The sequence below is a fragment of the Protomyctophum parallelum genome, assembly GCF_964188405.1.
Source record: "Protomyctophum parallelum genome assembly, chromosome: 10".
NCBI lineage: Eukaryota > Metazoa > Chordata > Actinopteri > Myctophiformes > Myctophidae > Protomyctophum > Protomyctophum parallelum.
This window is the reverse complement of record NC_139704.1, coordinates 20,857,298-20,872,371: the sequence shown is the minus strand read 5'-3', so window position 1 is coordinate 20,872,371 and position 15,074 is coordinate 20,857,298. Positions and strand designations below refer to the sequence as shown.

The 15,074-nt window shown below is 40.4% G+C and overlaps 3 protein-coding genes across 4 annotated transcripts in view; 2 read left to right on the top strand and 1 right to left on the bottom strand.

Annotated features, from left to right (window-relative positions):
• Nucleotides 1–134: 134 nt before the first annotated feature.
• sirt1 (sirtuin 1) lies at nucleotides 135–6,518 on the bottom strand. The gene is made up of 9 exons (XM_083774641.1): nucleotides 6,387–6,518; nucleotides 5,759–5,887; nucleotides 5,174–5,412; nucleotides 4,294–4,446; nucleotides 3,871–4,018; nucleotides 3,698–3,777; nucleotides 2,735–2,921; nucleotides 2,064–2,633; nucleotides 135–1,515 (listed from the first exon to the last, which is right to left on the bottom strand). Exons 1-9 carry the CDS (start codon nucleotides 6,400–6,402, stop codon nucleotides 1,208–1,210), a joined length of 1,830 nt encoding a protein of 609 aa, XP_083630767.1. The 5' UTR covers nucleotides 6,403–6,518; the 3' UTR covers nucleotides 135–1,207.
• A 736-nt stretch (nucleotides 6,519–7,254) lies between these two features.
• dnajc12 (DnaJ (Hsp40) homolog, subfamily C, member 12) overlaps nucleotides 7,255–15,074 on the top strand; it is a 281,213-nt gene continuing 273,393 nt past the window's right edge. The window contains exons 1-5 of one of the 2 annotated variants that reach the window (XR_014569806.1): nucleotides 7,255–7,516; nucleotides 7,795–7,873; nucleotides 7,966–8,105; nucleotides 8,200–8,341; nucleotides 9,329–9,984. Coding sequence is in view for 1 of the 2 variants with exons in the window: in XM_083774242.1 (XP_083630368.1) it covers nucleotides 7,439–7,516; nucleotides 7,795–7,873; nucleotides 7,966–8,105; nucleotides 8,200–8,341; nucleotides 9,329–9,411 (522 nt within the window). In the remaining variant the exon portion in view is untranslated. Of the gene's footprint in view, nucleotides 7,517–7,794; nucleotides 7,874–7,965; nucleotides 8,106–8,199; nucleotides 8,342–9,328; nucleotides 11,600–15,074 lie in introns of those variants that run through there. The other variant, XM_083774242.1, reaches the window with a different exon arrangement.
• Nucleotides 12,790–14,300, top strand: cox5b2 (cytochrome c oxidase subunit 5B2). Its single transcript, XM_083774546.1, has 4 exons — nucleotides 12,790–12,951; nucleotides 13,600–13,670; nucleotides 13,846–13,945; nucleotides 14,052–14,300. Exons 1-4 carry the CDS (start codon nucleotides 12,855–12,857, stop codon nucleotides 14,162–14,164), a joined length of 381 nt encoding a protein of 126 aa, XP_083630672.1. The 5' UTR covers nucleotides 12,790–12,854; the 3' UTR covers nucleotides 14,165–14,300.

Sequence of the window (15,074 nt, the reverse complement as noted above, 5' to 3'; positions counted from 1 at the left end):
CCGAGGGTGCTGGGCGGTGCTGGGTAATGTAGTTTCATTTTACACGCGAGAAGTAAAGGCGATATTAGACGCTAGAGGGCGCGCCTTTGAAACGAACTCGTGATGGTTGCATTTGAAATAACTGGAATGCGTGGTCAGTGTTTTAAAGAGTTTTTGTTTTACTTATAATAAACCCCACTGTAGATAATGTACAACTGCAATGTATAAAATTATTCCCTTGAACCGTAAACAAAACATGAGGCTTAAATAAAATGGCATGTTAATGTTTGTGTAGACAGATCAAACACAAATTGGCTCATTTGTCTACTAAAGAACAAAACTGAGGTTTCTTTTTCCTACAGGAAGCAGGCTTCAATAATCTACAATAAATGAAAATAGTCAACCTTTCTGGTTTATCAAAAGTGACATTGACAACAAAACCTGTCTTGTAAATAGGAAAAAGTGCTATTTCCTCAATGTTGACTTACTGAACATAGTCCTAAGGCTTATAATTTTGTATAACTTTTTACAGATAAAAACTATCACCTACTCTTTGCTGAGTATGTCTCTCGTTAGAGTATAAAAATAAGCGGCTTGACCGTATAAAGTAGCTGCCAAATGTCAGGATAACATCAATTATATTTCTCTCCAGTATTTACATGACAGGTTAAAGACACAAAGTTAATGACAGCTTGGGTTGGGGAAGTGTTCTTTGGTTTAAATTGAATTGAAGATCACATTCCTTTTTCTTTTCTTCAGTAAGTAGAGTTGAACTGTTTGTAAATGCAGGTCGGGCAACATGTCCTAGCACCCACCACTCAATGAACAGTAGGTTACGAACATTTACATAGTCCATGCCAGTGACATGTATACAATGAAGAACGCATTGGGAACATAATGTCATGTTGATTGTAAATATTGGCAAATTTAGTAATTGAAATCGAAAAGCTTATTCTACTGTTGCACCCAATGCGAGTTGTTATAAAATGAGATGAACATGTTGACAGAAATAAACAAACAAATTCCATTGAGGTGTGCACAGTAAGTAGTTTCAGCATACAGGGCACAAAAAATAGAAAAAAAGAAATGAGAATGAACTTGCTGCATAATCACACAGTGGTCTCATCTTTATGAAAATGAATAGTAAGGTTGATAAGTCAAAAATATACAAAACATAAAAAAAGAGGGAATTAGGACAATTAGTGCTTTGAGGCATGGTAGTTTACATTTAAAGGTGTGTGGTGCTCTGAACATCATCAGAAGTACTGTCTGTCTGCACATTTGATGTGCCCTCATTGGCCAACGTTAGCTTGTGTGGTACTGTGTCTCTGAGGCTAGCCTCTTCCTCTGCCGCTAGCATGCTGGAATCTTCAGCATCACTCTCCTCTTCTTCCTCCTCCTCCATACCATCAGCACTACAGCATGAGTCCTCACTCTCACTTTCACAGGAGCTTGACATCTCATCTTCAGAGTCAGAGTACACTTCGGCCCCATGGAAGATGTAGTGGTTAGGTGCTTGGAAAAGATACTGACATGCTGAAGGAAAGAATATAAACAATAAACACACAATCAGTTGAGTTTAGCTTCAGTGCTTGATATTTTTGTACTGATGTTAAAAAAGAATGTTCCAAAAGGCTCCTCGCCAAGCATAGGTTCAATATCTAAAAGTATCATCCTTCAAATGCCATTTAGATCACTTTATAACACATAATGCTCACATTCACAACTGTCCTTGCTTTTTTCCATTTACACACATACACTACCACGTACATCAGTTACATGACGTGACACATGACTGGTCTTGTGACATTACTGATATACTGTTCACAATTCACATTGCATGTCAAAACAATGCACTAAGTCAAATTCAAACATGGCCAATTAACAGTTTCTGAGTATAGTGATCATCACAAATTTAAAGCAGGTAGCAAAGTCAGTAAATTAAAATAATTCAAAAAGAAAAGCTCAATGTTAATTCTTGATAGTGTTCTTATATTTTTTACTCTTGCAAAACATCCAATTAATCAAGTTCTAATTCTGAAAATTATACTGATTCAGTTTAGTTACTAAAGTCTAAAACATACTTTCAAGACGTTTGCTGATTGGACTTCTGTTGATTCGACTGATCCAGCATCGTCTGCGAACTTCGAGGTTGGAGTTTTGGTTCTTTAATTCGGCAGCTTCTTCTTTTGGCACGTCCTCCACCGGCTCTGAAGATGCAGTTGTCTCTTCCTTAGGATGCTGGGCATTTGGACAAGGCTCTGGGGGTGTTACATCATCAGCTGCTGCATCATCATCATCATCATCATCATCATCAGGTACAGTTTTTGTGACATTCTGACCTTCCAACTCATCTGATGGCTTGACTGAGTCTGCATTGCATGGACTATATTCCTCCTGCACATCCTCGCCAGAACCCGACAAGTTGTCACTCGAGGAATTCTGCTCTGTGGGAGCCGGTAATCGAGGGGGCTTTTCTGTGATTTCAGTGAGTCTTAAGGTGTTGTAGCACAGCTGCTCAAAATCTCCGGCTAGTCGGTGACAGAGCTCGTTAATGATGACGTCACAGTCCCCTAGTAGCTCCACATCGAAGTTGAGGTGAGGCAGCTGTTCCCGATTTATGAGTACCTGAGGCACTTCATGAGGAATAGAGTCTGGATGGAGAAGGACAATAGGGGCACTGTTACTAATGCATGGATTTACTGAGTCTTATTAAACAAAAGAAAAACTATAAACTGATGCATTGCAAACATACTTGGGATGAGAGCAACTGGTCGGACTTTAAGCGACGAGCCAATGACGATCAAAAGGTCCACCTCATCCTTATCCTGTTTCATGGCTCTGTGGAACATTTCTGGAAGATTCTCTCCAAAAAAGACAATATCAGGCTTCATGATTGCCAAGGGGATATCTGGGGGACATCGTGGACAGCGAGGGACAACCTGCAGAATGATAAATAGGGACATACAATCATTTAAAACAACTTGATGGTAAAGCTATGCTGAATGTCCCAATATGAATTGTAATACAGGTGGACACAGATTTTCATACATGATTCTTTTTCAGTACTTAACAGTTCCTCCACTCTTAGTAAAATGGACCTGGGTTACAACTGTATTTGGACTGCTTTTGGCTGGTGTCCTCTATACCAAAAATAGCTGATTAACAAGCTCACAAGTTAACACATCGCAATGTGAGCTTGTAGATGTGTTATTGCGCACATGTTCCCCTCAGAATATGGATGCTGTAGTTCAAATAATTATAAACATACAAGTCAGAAAGAAATGTGATGTTTCCACTCAAGTCTGATATAAATGGTAAATGGTGCATTTATATAGCGCCTTTATCCAAGGCGCTTTACAGAGATTGTGCATTACATTCACCCATTCACACACACATTCATACACCGATGGCAGCGGAAACCATGCAAGGCACCAACTAGCACATCGGGAGCAATTAGGGGTTCAGTGTCTTGCTCAAGGACACTTCGACAGTAACTCTGGGGGAGCCCGGGTTCGAACTGGCAACCTTACGGTTACCATCCAGGCACTCTACCCCTGAGCCACCGCCGCGCCGATGTGAATGAAAGATTTTCTTAGACTTGGATGTTGATTTATTGGCCAGGAACATGATTTGGTGGTTATTATAATTTGAACTGTTTTATGTATAACTTTGCGGTCCAGTGTCACACTCAAAATCGGTGGTATAGTGGTAGTACCTGGTTAAAGATGTCTTCCCTTACAGCCTCGCAATCCACTTTGTGTTTACAGACAAGACATCTTGCAGTTGCAAATGACCCTAAAACAATTAAAGTATTATTGACTCTTGATCACTGCATGAGTATTTAACAAAATATGTTGAACTTTTATATAGGCTATAAAAAAAACGTACCATGACACTGGATAATCCTCTGCACACCAGCCACTTGTTCTAAAGTATCAATGTTCTGTGTGTAATTCCGTAACAGCTTCCCCTGCTTATCCAGCATAGATATGAACTTGTGACAGGGTGATGGCTGGAACTGACCTGGGTAAATTTCCTGCAACGAAAGAGACATTGTCAAAATACCCATTTGTATACACTTAATCCACTTGAATGGCAAGTAAGGCTGCAAATATTGATTATTCTCTTCACGATTATTCTATCGATTACCTTTTTGATTAATCAAGTAAGGGAAAAACGCATTTACTTTAAATATAAAAATAATGAATCTATTTTAATGTAGTTGCATCTGTTGCATCCTTAATGTAAAGTAATATATTTTATATATTCTATACAATGTCCGAAGTGAAACAAGGGGCACAGTCAACAAACCTTTGCAAATTTGAAGAAGGGTCTTGGGTCTCTTCTAAAGTACTCTATATCAAACATAGCTTGTGGGTCTGGAAGATCAGGGAAATCTACAGCAAGCCTTGCATATATACCATCCCTGGAACGAAAGTCTGGTATTCCACATGAAACAGACACCTATTGAAACAAAAAGTGCAAAGTCAATCAGCAAAACCTCTACAATAGCCCTACAATATATTTGCCCTACAATATATATATATATATATATATAGCCCTACAATATATTTCAAAATACACCAAAAATAGGTTTTTCCTCTTATTCCACAATTATTGATTATGCGGTCATTCCAATACAATGTATCTCAATGTCATTTTAAAAACTCAACAGCTATCTCTGGGCCAGAGGAAAAGACTACAAGCACATCATATGTATAAATACAGCATATAAAACTATCAATACAATTAAATTAATTTTGGCGAGCACTCTCAGTCTTAAGACAATATACACAACAACACAACAACTATAGTGCAAACAAACACTAAACAGACAACAAGAAAGTGCAATGTAAAGTGTAAGTGCAAGGTCAGCTGTGCAGCAGCCTGACTGCCTGGGGGAAAAAACTGATTTGATGCTCTGGTAGCGTTTTTTGGAAGGAGACTATGCCTCCTGCGCAGTAGAAATGCTTCTAAATTAAACTTTTCACAACATGGTCTGTAGTTCTAGAGAAGTCACTCTAAACACTGGGTCGGGAACATTTTATGGGTTTCGACATTTTTTTAATTATTATTTCAAAAGGTTTTTAACAATTTCAGTCAGATATTAAAATGTGAAATCACCCTTTAGCATTTATTATAGGTTAATTTGTAATAAACGGAACGAAATAACACTAATGTTAATACATACCCCAGCACCAGTCAGAACCAGGATCTTTTTACTTTCATGGAGCAGTCGGACCACATCCTCCAAGGTGTTAATATCCTTGCGCTTCTTTCTTTTTGGAGGTTCTGAGATATTAATTATGATCTGCCACAACGTCATGTCATCTAAATCCGGTGGGAGTACGGTCTCTGGAAGCAAGTCTTTCAGAATGGTCCTCGGGTCAGTCTCTCTCATGATGTGCTGTTGGATGAATCTGTAGGAACCTATTCAAAGACATGACAAGACGTCAGAATTTTTTGTCCGAGTTGTTCGTTTCATCGCTGACTGAGTATAAAATTACTTAGAACTGCAATCTGTGAAACAAAGTTTATGTCCTAGCCGGGATTCCAGTCTCTGGTGCAAGTGCTAAAAATGTTGACTGCTGAGAATGGAAATGGAAAGCCCATTTGGGGAGCGGAGAATATACACTCTGAGCTTCACTATTCACCGTCTAATACGAGTAGTGGACCTACCTGACCACAGGCTCTAAAATCAATCAATAGAAGATTAGGGAGTAATCAAATAACAGTAATATATGCCAGCTTCCAGTAAGACATAACTATCTGTCACCTATTTGTGGTTGAGGTGTCCAGTCACTTGAGCTTGCATGTGAAGATCTGTCATCCTCCTCATTGATGTGGTCTGGGGTTTCTGCTAGTCCATTTGAAGGAAGTTCCTCACCAATGAGCCCAAGTACATCTGAGTATTAACACAGAACACAATTATTACACAAATGTGAAACGTAATTATAGTAATACAGTTATATCTACACTGTTGTGACATGTAATAACTTATGATGCCACAATTATACCAGTCTAAGAGTTGACATGATGGGAAAGGACATGAATAAATGGCTAATTATAAGTTGCTATTTCACCCAATTCAATGCATAGAATAAAGATCAAATGTTAAGCCTACTGTTAAGTTATCTACTACTCTGTGCCACTGAGATCAGAGATTCACGCCGTAAATTGACATTTGGCTCCATTTGTACTTTGCCCAATCCCCACCATTCGAGGGTTTTTTTTAACTTTTTTTTTTACTACTTCTCAAATGTTTATCTAATTTTGTTCAAGGTCCAATTAGGGATTTTACAGTGTCCTGGACTCTCAAATAGTGTTGTTCGTTAAACGTGGCTGCTTTGAGCTCATGGGGAGCTCTGCTACAGTAAGTAACGTCCCGGGGCTCATGCGTCTACCTGTGGCCGCTCCCATCGTTCCATGAAGCGCGCTGTTCTCGTGTGCTTCCACGGCTCTGCTATGGGGCTCCGGGGTCAACAGTGTCGGTCCATTGTCTCCGCCTAGCGCCGTTGCCGGCCTAGCCGGTGGTGGAACAGGCCCCAGCAGCACTGTTGCTGGGGCCTGTTCCACCACCGCCATCGCCGGCTCAGCCTCCTCCTCCCCCTCTGCCGCCTCCTCCTGCCGCCCGCAGTTCACCGCCGCCTCCCGGCGGCCCTCGGCGGCCTCCGCTGCGTGCGAGTGCGAGAGCTGTCCAGTCTCGGCTTTTTCCAGTCCATAATCTACGACCGCGCTTATTTTGGACTTTTTCGCGACCGGTTCGTCCGTATCGGAGGCCCTCGAGCAGGCCCTGCCGAGAGTAGTGCTCTTCGTGTCCGCCATCTTCAGCCCGTAAAGCCGCTGAGAAGAACAAGAACTGGGTTGTAAAAAAGAAAAAAGAAAAAGAGAAGAATTCTTCCCCGGTCGACAGCTGGTTGATTTGCATGGACCACGTGACTCCTTCTCCACCAATAGTGGCGTCCTGGCCGCGACTTCCTTTACGTCGATGACGTCAAACCATAACAAAATATGTCATGTGGTTAAATTAAAAATCATCGTAGGAAATTAAGTATGGAGTTATGAACGCTATTATTGTTGTGTTTTACACACTAACACACATAATTCACAATTGGTCCATGATCCATAATCCCTAAATTTTTTATCTTGACATGATCGCAATCTTTTTGAAGCCTTGAATTTGTACAAAATAGCAGATTTTCTGCTTCTTGGAGAGAAAAATATATAACCATAGGAATGTGTACTTTATCCCCAATGATGAATATAACTGAGCTAAGTAACATGTGTGTAAACAATGTTATGTGCTTATGCCAGTGTCTGACCTAACGGATCTTACATCAGAGTCAGTCAGACAACAGCCACAGCAACAGCTGAACAGAACAGAACAGCCGCTATAGTTAAGCAGCTGTGATCCTTTAGAAATCCGTCCTATATTGCGAACAGTTTTGCGTATTTTATGGAGTCCGTTTTGAATTGTAGACCAGAGGACTTGGAGGATTACTACGGTTTATTAGGGTGTGATGAATTATCGTCGGTAAGTATTGCCATTTGCCAGTTTCCATAGATTAAAAGTGGTTTACTGTCTTTCTCCTGATCAAAATGATAACAGTTAAAAATATAAAACTGATAAAACATGACAGAATTCACTATGAAACGTCATCAACAACGTGCAACGGCGGGCTATAATATTATGTAAGTTAATGTAACCCGTGGCGTAACCGCGCGCCGCTCACGATCCTGCAAGGTCTTCCAGAACCTGGACCAGACCTGTAAACAATAGCACACAAAACGCCTGGTTTATCTTTCTTACAGACGGAACAGATTGTCAACGAGTATAAGATTCGAGCCTTGGCATGCCACCCAGACAAACACCCAGACAATCCAACAGCAGGTAACATGTAACTTCCCAATTTATTGTCCACAATCTATACAAATTGCCTTTAGAAATGCACCATTTATTCACCATTTATGAAAACATTGCAGTGGAAGATTTTCAAAAGTTGCAAGAAGCAAAAGAGGTTCTGTGCAATGAAAGTAAAAGAAAAAACTATGACCTTTGGAGAAGAAGTGGAATTGCCATGCTGTTCCATGACTGGCAAGCCTTGAATGATTCTGTGAAAACAGTAAGTGACTTTGTAAATCAGTTGCAAATACACCAGCTGTAATTTTATGCCATTATGGCTATTGCTATTAATTGATCTGGTGAACTGTTTTCAGTCATTGCACTTTGCAGTGAGAACCAAGAAGGAAGCGATGTTGGAGGGGGTGAAGGCACAATACTCTGCTACCTCTGCAGATGATTCTCATTTGGAGCTGGAGACACAAGGAGTGTCCTCAAATGAAGAAGTGCCATCCTCAAGTAAGTACAGTTTAAAATAACTTGTATTTTTATGAATACATAAAAAGCCTGAAAAGGTCTGAAAAACAGAAATGTGTTGTTTACCGCTACCTACTACTTAATAAACTTAATACGACTGAGGTTATCTCTGTGCTTGGTCCTGAAAATAGCCGATCTACAAGCTCACACAACACATAGCAACAACACATTGTGTGATTGATTGATTGATTGATTGATTGATTGATTGATTGATTGATTGATTGATTGAAAATGTTATTAACAGATTGCAGAATGGGTACAGTCCAAGAAAGGTACAGGTCAATACAAAAAAAATCTAAGAGAATGAAACCTGAAGCAATAAGACTTGTTTACATCAATTCATCAAAACATTTAAAGAAATATACAAATATACACATCTAAGCAAAAAAAAAACCCATCAAATACACAGTTAGAAAAAATAGAAGGGGGGGGACTTTCACTTTTTTGCAGGGGACAGTTTCGAATTGCAGACTCCTGTAAGTGCTCTTTGAGAGCGGTTTTGAAGGAGGCTAGGGATTCGCATTTGTTAACGGCTGTTGGTAGGGCGTTCCACATATTAGTGGCATAGGAGCGAAATTAATTTAACCCCTTGTTTGAGCCGAATCTGGGTTGAATGTGGTTTGTTGAACTCCCTCTGGTGTTGTGATCATGACGTGCATGGTGCATGTGTATCTTAGTGGTGTAGCGAATCTTGTAGACCAGGCCCATTGCAAGTTGCTGTACTCTGTCGTCAACCATTCCATTCCAACCTATCAAAATGAGCAGGGGTGAGGTGGGTTCTGGGAGTAAGGCCAAGTAGTAGCCTGACCAGTTTGTTTTGGGATGTCTGGAGCCTTGTTTTTAGGGCCTTTAAGGTGCAAGCTGAGGTGTGAGCTTGTAGATCAGCCTTTTTTTGTTTTAGCTATCTCTGTCTTTGACCCAGCTGTACACCTGATATATGAGATAACTTTTATCCATGAATTATTCTAGGTGACTACTGCCACAGGCGCTTCCGTTGGGCAGGTGACTCACCATCCAGTCTACTGCGGAAGTTCCGAAATTATGAAATCTAAATGTAACAACATTCTTTTAAATGTTAGCAGTCTGTCGTAGTCTGTCACTGTGATACCAAAGTTGTGTGAAAGTGGTCTGAATATAAAATGGAAATAGTTGTAGAAAAACTGTAAGTTGGCACTGTGAGTTAAGAACCTTAAAGCTGCATTATGTAACTATCCTGTTCAACTCCGGATTGAACCCAGGTCTCCTGCGCATGTGTTGAAATTATAATGACTTGCCTGCTTGCTCTGGGTAGAATTTGAATTTGCCTTTCAGGTCAAAATGTATGTCAAAGGTTGTGCACACACCCCATGAAGCCTTGAATTCATAGTAGGAGAGTCTCCTACTGGGTTGACCGTGCGATGCCCCGGTCATCAAAGTATTGGCTTAGGAATGCGACAAAACCGGGGGCACGGTGGCACAGTCGGTAGTGGTGTTGCCTCACAGCTAGAAGGTCCTGGGTTCGATTCCCGCTGGGAATGCTGTGGGTGCTGGGGGTGTGTCCTCTCCTCCGCGTCATCAGTGCCCATACCCGAGGCATGATTGACGAAAGGGCCCTTCTGTGTGCATGTTCTCCCCGTGTCCCCTAGGTACCCCCACAAAAACATGCCGTAATCCTGGTCTCTAAACTACCTCCCCCTGGCCAGCCTGATGGAGGGGAAAGGAACTGGTCGGAATAACGTGTCCCTTCCATGCGCTATGTCCGGCCGGGGAACTCCCCCCTGTCAGTTAAAAAGAAGCAGCTTGGACTCCTCATGCATAGAAGGAACTTAAGCATGAGTTCATTCCGCACACACATCACATTAGATAATTGACACTAACACTGACATTGACACTGGTGAAAAAATGGGTTGCAAAATCATGGGATAAAAAAGGAATGCGACAAAACCATAAAAATCTCCATAAATGCAAGGCTTCGTAGGGTGTGTAATTGATAGAAAATACGTAATCTTTTGAGTGAACTACTCCTTTAACATACAGTAGGACAAAAACATCCAGTCAGGTGACAAAATGAAAAGAAAGGTGAATAGATTTACAGTAAATACCATTTATTCTCTACTATAGTCCTACTTTTACAAGATTTTCTGGAATGTAATTGTGGCCTAAAGCTACATAACAGTGGCATAAGTAAATCCCTGGAGTGACCAAAGTGTTTTGTTGTAGTATAAATTGTTAATATTAAACCGTGCCTAAACTTCACATTCAACCTATATTGAAACATTGTATGTGCAATGTTGTAGTTGGATACTATGTATGTGTTTATTATATAAAAATAAGAAATAGCTTATTGTTGTTGAACAGAGAATCATATGGACAGCTAACGCATATTGTCATCAATATATAAAACTCATTCAAATCAAATACTTCTACCTAGTAAAATAAAAAATAATAATATACAAATACAGCAATTACAGAAGTTGCAGATGGTGCAACTTTAGATTTCCTTCATAGCTGGGACAGAATTTGTTAAAATCGTGCACTTGGAGATAACCAAGTACGATGCAAACGCGTTGGGTTCGCCCCCTAGTGGTCCGTTTGCAATGAATCTAATATTAAATGGGCCAGTAGGATTATGGTTAAAAACCAAAATAATGGATAGAAGATATAAAAAATCTCTTCAATGGATTCTATTAGTATTGGGTATATGCTAAATAACATACTAAAAATGTAGGAAAAAATAAACAGACCACCAAACAGACCACTAGGGCGGCGAGCCCAATTCGTTTGCGATGTTTTTTGAAAACCTTATAGAGCGTTGCAGTCCCGTCTTTAAATAAATACTTTTTTAAAAGCCTATGCGGGGACAATGAATGGGGAATTATTTCCTGGGCCACTTTTAGACAGGCCTTTTTCACATAGTGCTGTATTGATCTCTTGATTATTATTATTTCTTTTTACCAGTGCCGTTTGTTCTGTTTTCTCTTTCTTTGCTTTATTTTTCATTTTTTTATTAATATTACTCGTTACTATTGATATATTTTGCTTTTATTGTTGTGAAGCACTTTGTGACTGATGTCTGTGAAATGTGCTCTATAAATAAAATGTACTTACTTACTTACTTACTTACGTACTATAACCATACCTATAATACCATGCCAAAAATCTAAAACTTGTCACCAAAGTGTACGATCTTGTTGATTTTGGACGAATTCCGCCCCAGCTATCAGCAATTTATTTTAAGATTATGCACCTTTTTTGACACAAACATTCCACTCTTTTTTTTAAAAGATTTGTTTTAGGCTTTTCTGCCTTTTATTGATAGTGTCAAGTGAAGCTATAGGAAAGACGGAGAGACAAAGGTCATCATGAACGGGACTCGAACACGCGACACGCTGTCAGGCCAAAGCCGATATGTGGCATGCACCTGGACCACTCAGCCAGCAGGCACCCCAAACATTCCACTCTAAAACAAAATTGATGCTTTTCTTTGTGGACGATTAATTGTATATATTAAGAAATATATATTCATCAGACTTTAATGTTGTCAAATAAGCTTTCTCTTTTGTATTCCTAATATATGTAGGCTATATTATTTGTAAACTAAAATGTTGCAGGCTCATTTTTGCCTCGGGCTCAAAATAAATTAAGGTTAGCCACAGATGTCAGTTTTGAACAGAACTACTGTGTCTTTTTTGTGTGTTTCTATCATCCATGTCAGTGGTTTTCAACCTTTTTTATATCAAGGCCCATTGTTGAGCATATTTTGGGCCGGACCACCATTTGATGAGATTTAGCCTCTCAGACCCAAAACAAATGACTTTTGTTCAAAATTCCATGCTGTTGGGTGTTGGCTAACAATTCTTCTACATTCTCTAATTTGTGTAGACTTATTGTAAATGAAGACATGAAGTAATGCAGATGTTTAACAATAATTTTACTCTTGAGTGTGTTTACGCTATCAAGAGTTAAATAGCTACTATAAGGTATAAGCCGCGCTAAAGGGACCATTTGGTTATCAACTCTCCATCATTTAGCTGGGGACCACCTGGAACCCCCTCAAGGACCACTGGTTGAAAACCACTGATCTATGTGAAGTGAATGTTAACTGGACTGAGCGTGAGCAGGCGCGCCACCCTGCCTGACACCTGACCTCGCGACGCGCGTCACCACCACCACCAGGCTTTCCGCAGTGCCTGTGGAAAGCCTGGTTTCGATTTAGGGAGTATTGCTCTGATCCGGTCTAGAACCCGCCTACTGTATCCGGTATTTTACGCATACATTACACACACACAAACACACAACATAGGCCTACACCGTTTCCGCTGTATTGCCAGACAGGTCCGATCAGCAACTTGCAAATTCTGCGCTCAATTTCATTGGCCGACATAGCCATCGTCTGAGCTGTGAGTGGACAATCACCTGCCACTCAGATCATGTCCGAATATATGGGTTCAACTCAGGACAAGTGAATGTTTAGGGTCAAACTGAAAAGCAGTACCTGACAGTCAGTAATATCAACATGGCGGGACGTCTTCTTCTAGTCAGAGCTTGTACATTAGCGACAAGACCCAATGTTGTGTCCAGACCACTGCAACGCGCCATGGGGACTCTGAAAGGTAAGATCATGCGTCTACATGTGTGTGATAAATGAAACGACTGAATATAACGTTTAGAGACCGCGGAGATACGCAGCCGTTTTTCATATCTCACTTGAAATGAACATATCGAAAGACTTGTAGAGTAATGTAGTAATGTAGAGTAATGATAACACATTATAGCCTTGAACATATTTTACCAAGCTTGTCAACTAAAGTATCATGACACATGCATTTTCACGCACAAGAAAATTTTAATTTTAATTAAAGATGCTATGTTTTCCCTTGTGGTTCTCCTTTTTTTTTTTTACCCCTTCTTATAAATGCCGTATACAAGCTGGAAATAGTTGAATTAAAAAAAATGAAGGTCATTTGGATTGAAGTGGTATAAAGGCCTTTGATAGACCCACCTTCCTTGGCATACGTGTGATACATACTGGACTTGTGCCAGCAGCCAAGTGAGCACAGCACAGGACAGAAGTAGCCCTGCTCTGTGGGTGGCGTCTATATTGCGGACATGCTCATCTAGTAACAAACCGTACAAACGAGTCATAATTTAATCACTTGAGGTGACCAAACCGCAACTGAGAATTGCAAAAACTATGATTTAGCTGATTTAGCTAATTAAAGTATCACACAGGTGTCATAAATGACATTGATTTATTGCAGGGATACCAACGGACGAGGAACAAGCCACTGGGTTGGAGCGTCGTGCATTGGAGGGTTTCAAGAAGGGACAGGTAGGCTTCTGTGTCCAATATAACGACCCCCCCCCCCTCCCCCCATAACTAAATGTACAAATTAACCTGTGGTACACTGAGTTAAGACCTAGTTTGAATGAGAACCACTAATTATGCATATTTTCCGGTGTAAGATATTCCACGGAGGTTTTCAACTATTCTATTTACAACACAGGATCCATACAGCATTCTCAAGCCCAAGGACTATCCTGGAACCAAAGCAGAGCCTCACATTGTCCCAGGTGTCAGTAACAAAAGGCTGGTGGGCTGTCTGTGTAAGTGCAACATTAGCCCAAAAAATAGCAGGTCTACAAGCTCACAATATATCGTCTTGTCTTGACTCTTGAGCTCATTTATTTGCTATTTTTAAATTATCTGTAGGTGAGGAGGACAACAGCGCCATCGTCTGGTTCTGGCTCCATGAGGGAAATGCACAGCGCTGTCCCCAGTGTGGGTCCCACTATCAGTTTGTCCATACAGAGGTGCCCCACTGAAACAAGCCTCCAATAGAAGACTAGACACCACTGTCAGCATTACTTGCCTCACTCAAAGTCAAATACCCTGATCAATGTGTTCCGGTTATTGTACATGTACAGTTTCTCATCAATAAAATGTTAACTCCAAACTAAATGGTCTCATTGCAAATGACACCAGTTCAGTTGTCATGTGAACTGGGCACTCTTCTTGTGAAAAGGGTAAGCTGATGTATAAAATTCATCCCTTCAGTTCTGTTTTACACAGTACTACTGTGACAAATATTAGTAGGAAACTACATGTCGGAAGATGTTTTAGGGTCCTCTAACCCCTGAAAAGTCATGGCACCTGGAGGCATATTTATGATACTTGAGAATTTTAAAGATGGTAATGAAATAACGCAACATTATTTCACCACTGGAAGGTGACCGCGGCTTGATACGTGTGCTGGTATCATGCATGAATACCATCAGTGCCACTGTGTTTGCTGCAAAGCTTCAGTATAGCTCTGTTGGGCAGAAACCAGGTATGAACAAAATATTACCTTCAGGAAACGAGATCCTGCCTCATGTCTGTATGGTGACATACATGTCAAACTAAATGTGTCCATAATCCATTTACCCAAATTCAGCTCAAGTGTATCCGTGGGGATGTATAAATTATGTCCCCTAGTTCATAGGACGGATATCTTTTCCACAGCCTATTGATACACTTAACTGGAGTACGGATATGATGGCTAATTCTGCCAAGCTGTACTTATAGAGCAGTCCCGCCCCTTTTTTTCCAATTAATTTTTCCCATAGACGTTTCAAAAGTATTTAGACTCGGCTGGTGACAAATCATTAGTAGAAAAAAACAGTTGTACCCTGCCCTTTTTTCCCTTCTAATAATTTGTTCGGTCCAAAATAGTGTTTCGTCATGAGTTGTCAC